This window comes from Dacryopinax primogenitus (assembly GCF_000292625.1).
Source record: "Dacryopinax primogenitus strain DJM-731 SS1 chromosome Unknown DACRYscaffold_7, whole genome shotgun sequence".
In the NCBI taxonomy this organism is placed as follows: domain Eukaryota; kingdom Fungi; phylum Basidiomycota; class Dacrymycetes; order Dacrymycetales; family Dacrymycetaceae; genus Dacryopinax; species Dacryopinax primogenitus.
Window position 1 is genome coordinate 594,816 of NW_024467204.1, and position 7,979 is coordinate 602,794.

Here is a 7,979-nt window from a genome sequence, read left to right on the forward strand (position 1 = left end):
ATGTCATAAAGGCTTAGTCATGTCTCTTGACCAAGCAATGAGCTGGTGCCCTGACAGGAAGAAGGCAGGCAAGGTGGCAAAGGGTGTTGGGAAGTGGATGGGCAAGGACTGGCCAAAGGTGAAGAAGGTGGTCAAGAAGTATGGGCTGAAAGCTCTGGCCATGGTCCCTCCTCTCAGTGAGTCTTCAAAGTGATTAACTTAGTACCTATGCTCACTACATTAATATTGATTAATATTATATAGCCATGCTTGCTCTCCACTTCCTCCCCTGCTGATAGGGAAGAGAGCTCTCTGTAGAGGATACCTTGTGTTCAGTTTGTTGGATGTAGCTAGAAGAATGGGTAAAGTAATTTGCATTGCATTCAAGGCTATGGAGACAAGCAACCACATAACTCATGTGGTTGCATTTCACTAATGGATAATTTGTGTGAAAAAAAAATCATTCAATCTATATGATGTGATCTATCCTAGGTAATATCAAGACTAATCAAGGTGAACTTGGGCTAGCAATCTTCAGCTCAAGCATTGATAACCTTCACTCAAAGGTTGCATAGGCTGGCACACATGACCTCCGCTACTCACACTGCCCTTATTAAAGGACCCGTTTTTTTGCAGTGACTGTTCTCCGTTAACTTTAGCACAGCCGCTGGAAGCATTAAATTCAATATGTGGAAGCTGTGCTGAACACTTTACTTGCATCTTATGCTTCTAATTCTCTCGGAATGGATGGAGTCGAACATACTTAGATGCGTCTATCTATCTTCTTCATGTGCGTTCTTTTCACCTTGGCCTCAGAGCAGCCCAGCAAGATGACCTCCTGACCGAACGTGGCCTTATCTGGGCGTCAATCCGACATCAGATATCCAGTTGATCCTGGGCATTTTGGCATTCTCCTTGTCGCACCACAATGTAATGTATTCGCCACTGATGGACTCGATCAATATTCTGTATTCTGTCCAACTGCCTCACGATGGGCTTCAGGATTTGTGGCCGTTATCGGTCCCTTTGTTGATCTTGGCGCTAATCCCGACCCGGATATCGGTGCATAGTCTGGGTGACACGTGGTACTCGCGTTCCTTCTTCAACAACTAGAGCCTCGCTTTCCTGGTAGCACAGAACTTTGACATCAATCAGACAGCAGATATTCGGTTGAGCGGCCAGACTCCAAGGAAGCTGTCCTCTCCTCTTCCCCTATATCTCACCCTGTGAATGCCCTCTCCTTTGAACCTCACGATCCTCGTCGAGTTACTCGCCCTCGGCTGTTACAGGTTGCCCTCATAACACGCGTTGTTACATCATTCACCAATTGGATTTCCCGTGTCTACTGTTTCATACGCGCACCCTTGTCTGCCATGAACGAGACACCGTCCGGCTCTGCGGTTGCCTCATTGCGCCGACAGTTTTCCCAGATGAAATTGAGAATCTCATCAAGTTCCGAAGCGGTCAGGGTGTGGCTTGAAGACATGACCATAAGAGCAACAGGTGTTGCAAGCGTACGTAATGTCTTCGGATTGCTCTGTCATTATTCTGATTCCTTTCTCAGGTGCTAGCAAGCCAAGACAAACGTTGTCGCGAGCTCGCGGAGAAAACCGCATTTGCCAATGAGCAAGTTCTCCAACGAATGTCACGCCCAGATTCTGCGGATACGGCTGCGACTGAGCTCTTCAATCAGCTTTCACAGTGAGTACCACTCGACTTGGAAATTTGGCTCTGAATTGACCTTGTCCAGATCACTGAACGACCTCAACAGACTGGTGCACAAGTATGATGATGCGGAGACAAGATATCGGGGGTTGACTGAAGAGCACATCCGAGCTCTTGATGAACATCTGAATTCAATTATAATCAAGTTTTGGGTGTGTGATGATCCCGATCCTTTGGATCTATTCCTGACGTCCCATCAGCTCAAGACTGTTGTCCAAACCAATGTACGACTGGATGATCATGATTCACGTTTGGGGTTATTGGAGGGACGGGTGGGTGTGCTTCATTTGTCATCAGTAACAAGACTGATAGGCAGCAGGGCAACGGGTTTACTGCGTTTGAGGTGTAAGTCACACATGGTTCTTCCCGGCATGCTCCGGCCTAAATCACAAAATTTAAACCTGCGGGCCTGCCACTGATGGAGATGCCAGCAAATCCTGCGGTGTTTCATGGTCGAGACGAACTGGTCGAATCGATTGTGCGCCGGCTCTGTGAGATAGACAACTGCCATATACCTATACTCGGACCGGGAGGCATCGGAAAGACCTCTGTCGCCGCTGCTGTGATCAACGACGAACGAATTGTGGCCAAGTACGATGGGAACCGGATATTTATGAGTCGGAGGGAGTGACCACGTGTGATGGAATCGCCAGCATGCTTGCCTCGATATCTCGCCTGCAGCACGATCAGAATCCGCGCGTGTCTGTGCCGGCCTATCTCGCATCGCTCCCATGTGCGCTTCTCACCCTCGACAACCTCGAGACAGTATTAAACTCTGATAGTGCGAATGTGGAGAACTGGCTTGGAGTGATTGCGCAAATTTCTCACGTTTCGCTCTTGATCACCATGCGAGGATCTACGCCGCCTACTACTGTGCGATGGACGAGCATCTGCCGCGATCCTCTCTCGCCGCTCTCATTGTCAGCGTCAAGAGAGACGTGGATGGATTTGACGTCGAGCGAAGATAAGAAGCTCGATGCGCGCCTCGCGATGCTGGATGGATTACCGCTGGCGATCAAATTGATGGCGACGCTGGATCATGCCGCCACTCCATCGGAACTGATCGAGATGTACAATGCGGAGAAGACATCACTGTTAGGGATTGATGGTGACACGCGATTGAAGAGCCTGGACGTATCAATTCGGTTGTCCCTCAATTCTCGCACCATGGCTAGAAATCCTCAAGCAATGGATGTGCTGTCGATGCTTTCGCTCTTGCCTACTGGACTGCTGCTTTCTTCTATAGGCGATGTGGTTCCATCAATGGACGCACCAAGAGCAAATGCACTGGTGCTGGTGAAGACCGGGCTGGCGATACGTGAGAAGGATCGGATCCGGTGCTTGGCTCCCATTCGAGAGTTCGTGATGCGATACCACCCACTACGACCGGGGCCTCTGGCGGAAGGACGGGGCTATTTCATGCGAATGACGGACGAGGTAGAGGATATCGGCACAGAAAAGGGTCGTGAAGTGACAGCACATCTGTTAACCGAGTTCAGCAACATCACCTCCATCCTCTGGAATTTCTGGGGGGAACGTTACCAACAATGGATGCTCGATGTTTCGAAGGAATCATTGACGCGTGCCACTCAGCGGCTGGGCGATTTCTCGCAATTTGCGTTCATAGGAGATTGCGCGGAGCTGTTGGAATATGCCTGCACACAGCTGGAGAGGGAAGGTGACCAGGGAAACGCGGGGATGTGTCTAAGTTTAATCGGGGAAATTCTGAGCAACCAGATGGAACCTGAAGAGGCTGTGAAGAAACACATTTGTGCGAGAGAAAAATATCAGCTCTGCGGACACCGTCGCGGCATGGCTTAGTGTAGTCAAAGGATTGGCGAGATCTTCCGTATGCAGACGAAGTATGAGGAGACGATTGGACTTCTGGAGGAGGCAAGGACGGAATTTCGAATGATTGGGGACCGCCTTAGCATCGCTCAGTGTACTGAAAGTATCGGCAACATCTTCCGTATGCAAGCGAAGTATGAAGAGGCGACTGAGCTTCTGGAGGAGGCGAGGGCGGAATTTCAAACGATCGGGTCCCACCTTGACATCGCTCAGTGTACACGAAGTATTGGCGATCTGTTCCGCATGCCGGGGAAGTATGAAAAAGGGACTGGGCTTTTGGAGGAGGCGAGGACACAATTTCGAACGATTGGGGACCGCCGTGGCGTCGCTCAGTGTACACGAAGTATCGGGGAGATCTTTTTTTGGCAAGGGGAGTATGAGGAGGCGACCGGGCTTCTGGAGGAGGCAAGGGCGGGATTTCGAACGATTGGGGACCGCGTTGGCATCGCTCACTGTGCATACAACATAGGATTCGTTCTTCACCAACAAGGCAAGTATGCGGATGCGATCGCCTGTCTGACAGGTGCAAGAACGGACTTCGGAGCGGTTGGAGCCCATAGAGCGGCGACTGAGTGCACCGAGACGATTGACAATATCAGAAGCAAAATTGCCAGAGCGCGGCAACAGTAATCAAACGTCTTTTCCAGTTGCCATCCAGTGGATGAACTTTACTGTTCAGTCTGCAATGTCACTAGTACACCACAACATGTATTTGCTCTAGTGGGACGTCATCCATCCATTCACTCGGTACAGCACCAATGCATCGTCTCTCTTTCCCTCTCACGTTCCTGAGTATCCTACGCTTCTTCCTCCCCACACCGTTGTCTCTGCGCACGGGATATCGACGCTGATCTTAGTGCTGATGAAGGAAAGCTAGCGGGACCGCGTCGTGTCAGAGGTGGACGGTTTCTCGCGGGGATCGCCGGATCTGTTAGCTACTCACGTAGGTGACTCGGCTGCGCACATTCTGCACCTTCCACTTCTCGTTTCTGGCCGGCTGCGTTTCGCTGCACGATACCACCACCTCCTCTTGCTCTAGAACAAACGACGACTCCTCACTTCCCTTTCCAGCTTCTACGACTGTTCGTGTTTTATTCGTGCTTGTTGATCTCCAGCCCCGGCTGGTGTTTTTCCTTGTACCTTCTCCCGCGACCGCGGGCTGTTTGTCGTCCCCCCCCCTTCTGCTTCGGCTCCTCCAAAGATCCAATCTCCTTCCTCCTCAGTCGTCGTCTCTCCACATCCACTTGGCATCATGCCCAAACTGCACCCTGCATGCCTTCCTATCCGCCCACTCATTCTGGCTCCCCTCAGCCTCCAATACATCCCCGCTCATCTCCGCCTCCATCGCCGGGTGCATATCCGCGTCTTTCGTCTCATGCGCTTCACCGCGGGGGACGTGGGAGATCTTTTGGTTCAGACGTGCTTGAGTTGGGTAGCTGCGCACTCCGCATATACGTGTAAAAAGAACGCCATGTGGAGGAGGAAGAGAGAGTGGTTGAGAGGCTGTCTACGACACCCGCGTCTTCTACAGCCATGACAGCGCCTTGTGCGCGGCATGACTGCGGGACAGTATCAGCATCGGGATGACCTTGGTTGGAGGACAACGCACAGGCATGGAAGGACAAGAGTCACCCGAGAGCACTACTTTGCCGCTCTTGTGGATCCACGTCTCGAGCGGGCTGCTATTCATCGGTTTCCATTTGAGCATCGAATGGACAAATCTGAGCAACTTTCTGGATCCTCACCTCTGAGCGTTCTGCATGGTACATGCGGAAGTGCACAAGCTCACCTCGGCTCCCAACCTTCGAAGCTCGCCCGTTTCTTATCCGTGCGTCCTTCTGCAGTCCAGCTCTCCACACTCCCATCATCGGGATGGAACAGGACGACAGTATACTCCCGCTCACGAATGAGGCAGGGAAAAGAAGCACAGGCGCTGGTGCGTGAATCAGAGGTCGGGTTCCATCAAGTTGTCGATGGGTTCGGTGCTGGGGAGTGTGGCCTGGGAGTACGTGGAGCGGCAAGCATACAAACAGTATGACGCTCCCAAGCAGGTTGTCGGGAAGATCAAGACGGATCTAGTAGCTCTAAGCCACTTTTGAGAAGCAAGCAAATTCGGGCGCGTATGGGAGGATCGTGAAGAAAGTCGGGTACGAAGACGTCGTGCAGATGACGGCGCACAGTGCAGGTGTGGGACAAGATGTTCGATGAGTATCGAAATGGGATCGGTCGAGGCATGTCCATAGAGAGGAGGAAGATAATCCGCATGAGAAGAGGTACGTCTGCTAGTATTATGACTTTGTATGTTACGACTGTATGATAACGACTGTATGATAGCACATTTGTATCTTACCACCACTAATTCAGAATTGACCGTGTCACAGCCTCTGCACCACTCCAACTGGAATGCGTATGAGCGCAGTTGACGGACTTGGATGGGATAGACGTAGGTCAATGTTAATGTTGAGGAGTAAGGCAGTTGGTGTCGCACAGGGACGGTCCGCCGTCAAGTAGCCCCTCAGGACAGGACAAAGTGTGCGAATAACCAGGCACGCCTAATTAGTTTCTAACACAGTCGTCCTCTCAGGTATCAATGTCGAGCTCGACGCATTCATACTTTGCCGTTTCCAAGCCCGTTTGCACACTATAAACGGCTTTAGCATTCGAGGTTGGGGCTGGGATGACACGAAATGTCCGCCGGATCCTGCTGACCTTGCAACCGCAGTTGGAGAGGACGGCTGTCATCCCTGGGGCGATCGTATTCCGTAGATGTCCGTCTCTCTCTGATTGACTGAAGACGTACCAGTGCTGCCCGTGTGGAGGGAGGACGACAGGAGCGGGTATGCGCTAGATACTTCACTGTGTCAGCAAATATAAATACATATGCTCTCTGTATTGAACGCCGAATGCGCCAGATTCTGCGCACTTCCACCTCATCCGGGTGTCTAGAAGTACAGACAGTACATCGGAGATACTTTGTTTAACGCGTATTAGAGGGCGTCAAAGGAAGGAGGTTGTCGTGCAGCGTCTGGGTGGTGACTGAATTATTAATAACTTCAACACGTGCCCTCCTCATGGTCTTCACGGAAGAAGACGGAAACATATGAAAGTGGTGTCAGATATACATAACGTTCCGTCCGAATCTGAATCCATTCCTCAGACTGATCCACCATGTCTTCACGTCTGAACGAGTTCTTGACCAATGAAGACATACGCAAGGAGGTCGTTGTCACGTTGTCCGGCGATTTCCAAGTATACAGGTCAATGCCCTCATCAATCAAGTTCCTGACTTCATCCTACTACGGTATCTACGACCAACTAGAGGTATCTGCCAAGACGTTTAAGGCCCGATTTTCTTCCACCTTCCTTAAGTCTCGGGGGGACATGAGACCACCGCTGGAATCCATTGACGCAAGTGCTGCTGGGGAAGAATGGAAAGAATTCATGCTGAAGACATTCTTCCAATCGAAAGCAGAACCTAAGGCCGATGATGTCATCGCAGCGATTCAACACCGTGAGTTCAATCTCCATCCAGTATATTTCACCGTCAGTAACCACCGTTGGGGAAGCCTTCATTGTCGCAGAGTTTTGTAAAGATGAGACGCGCCTGAGAAGGGCACGGTAAGTCCTTTGTCGGCTCCCCGAGCTGCCTGTGTGTTCTGATGGTCTAAAAACAGGGAGTCCATGACGTGAGTACTCTCAAAACCAAACATTCTCGTTCTGACCGCTGTATAGCCCAGAGATTAAAACTGGTATGGTGCTAGACTTGAAAGTTGATGGACACGGAACTGATCGAAAACTATAGAGCTTGCAAATGCATTTGAAACCTCATTCCAGAACGATGAGATCAGGAAAGCTTTCATTCAGCATCTGAAATTCCGAGCCCACGGCATTATGGAGGACGTTGTCCGTGATCGCCGGACTTCCTATTCGCGGTGTCTGAACATCATCGCGTCCTCTGGACAGGGCAAGTCCCGGCTGATGAAAGAGGTATCTGGATGTTGCTTTGTATGGCTGTCACTAAGCTCCTGAACAGGTTGGCTACGGTCGACGGGACTGCATTCCCCCCACCCCGGAGGATGAACCGGTGTTCTGTATACCGATCAATATGCGAGAATTGGACGCACCGGGATGGCCATTGACGGACGCCGCTGTATTGAAGTACTTCGAGACGTTGAAAGGGGATAGTGAGGACACCCAACAGTCAGTCAGGGCGCACTGGAGAGCAGCAGTATTCATATCGGAAGCACTCGAGCATGCCTTGACATGCCTCAAGAACCTTCTTCCAGAGGCAGGGTATGTGCCAAAGCTAAGGGCGTGGAATGAGAAGATGGAGGGAAGAAATCGAGAATCCCGAGATCGATTTTGGCAAGATGTTGTCACTAAGGCGGAGGCAGTAAGGATCATTCTCTACCTATCTGATGGCATCT

At 51.0% G+C, this 7,979-nt stretch overlaps 5 protein-coding genes across 5 annotated transcripts; 4 read left to right on the forward strand and 1 right to left on the reverse strand.

The window, feature by feature from the left end:
- Positions 1 to 1,352: 1,352 nt before the first annotated feature.
- Positions 1,353 to 2,053, forward strand: DACRYDRAFT_106772 (uncharacterized protein; the record flags this gene model as incomplete). The annotated part of the gene is made up of 5 exons (XM_040768329.1): positions 1,353 to 1,493; positions 1,544 to 1,680; positions 1,730 to 1,856; positions 1,905 to 1,976; positions 2,024 to 2,053. 5 exons carry the CDS (start codon positions 1,353 to 1,355, stop codon positions 2,051 to 2,053), a joined length of 507 nt encoding a protein of 168 aa, XP_040629603.1.
- A 305-nt stretch (positions 2,054 to 2,358) lies between these two features.
- Positions 2,359 to 4,182, forward strand: DACRYDRAFT_106773 (TPR-like protein; the record flags this gene model as incomplete). Its single annotated transcript, XM_040768330.1, has 2 exons — positions 2,359 to 3,459; positions 3,526 to 4,182. The coding sequence occupies 2 exons, from the start codon at positions 2,359 to 2,361 to the stop codon at positions 4,180 to 4,182; spliced, it is 1,758 nt and encodes a 585-aa protein (XP_040629604.1).
- Positions 4,183 to 4,771: 589 nt separating this feature from the next.
- Positions 4,772 to 5,260, reverse strand: DACRYDRAFT_106774 (uncharacterized protein; the record flags this gene model as incomplete). The annotated part of the gene is made up of 3 exons (XM_040768331.1): positions 4,772 to 4,932; positions 4,997 to 5,111; positions 5,162 to 5,260. The coding sequence occupies 3 exons, from the start codon at positions 5,258 to 5,260 to the stop codon at positions 4,772 to 4,774; spliced, it is 375 nt and encodes a 124-aa protein (XP_040629605.1).
- Positions 5,261 to 5,616: 356 nt separating this feature from the next.
- On the forward strand, positions 5,617 to 6,204 carry DACRYDRAFT_21709 (uncharacterized protein). Its single transcript, XM_040772512.1, has 3 exons — positions 5,617 to 5,825; positions 5,887 to 6,082; positions 6,137 to 6,204. The coding sequence occupies exons 1-2, from the start codon at positions 5,750 to 5,752 to the stop codon at positions 5,973 to 5,975; spliced, it is 165 nt and encodes a 54-aa protein (XP_040629606.1). The 5' UTR covers positions 5,617 to 5,749; the 3' UTR covers positions 5,976 to 6,082; positions 6,137 to 6,204.
- A 516-nt stretch (positions 6,205 to 6,720) lies between these two features.
- On the forward strand, positions 6,721 to 7,949 carry DACRYDRAFT_106775 (uncharacterized protein; the record flags this gene model as incomplete). Its single annotated transcript, XM_040768332.1, has 7 exons — positions 6,721 to 7,063; positions 7,119 to 7,170; positions 7,227 to 7,238; positions 7,285 to 7,301; positions 7,355 to 7,539; positions 7,586 to 7,845; positions 7,880 to 7,949. 7 exons carry the CDS (start codon positions 6,721 to 6,723, stop codon positions 7,947 to 7,949), a joined length of 939 nt encoding a protein of 312 aa, XP_040629607.1.
- Positions 7,950 to 7,979: the final 30 nt, after the last annotated feature.

Excerpts from the sequence above, each read along its gene's own strand:
- DACRYDRAFT_21709 (XM_040772512.1), top strand. The coding sequence starts at position 5,750 with ATGTTCGATGAGTATCGAAATGGGATCGGTCGAGGCATGTCCATAGAG. Across the intron at positions 5,826-5,886 it reads GATAATCCGCATGAGAAGAG|CACATTTGTATCTTACCACC; the intron begins GTACGTCTGCTA and ends ACTGTATGATAG.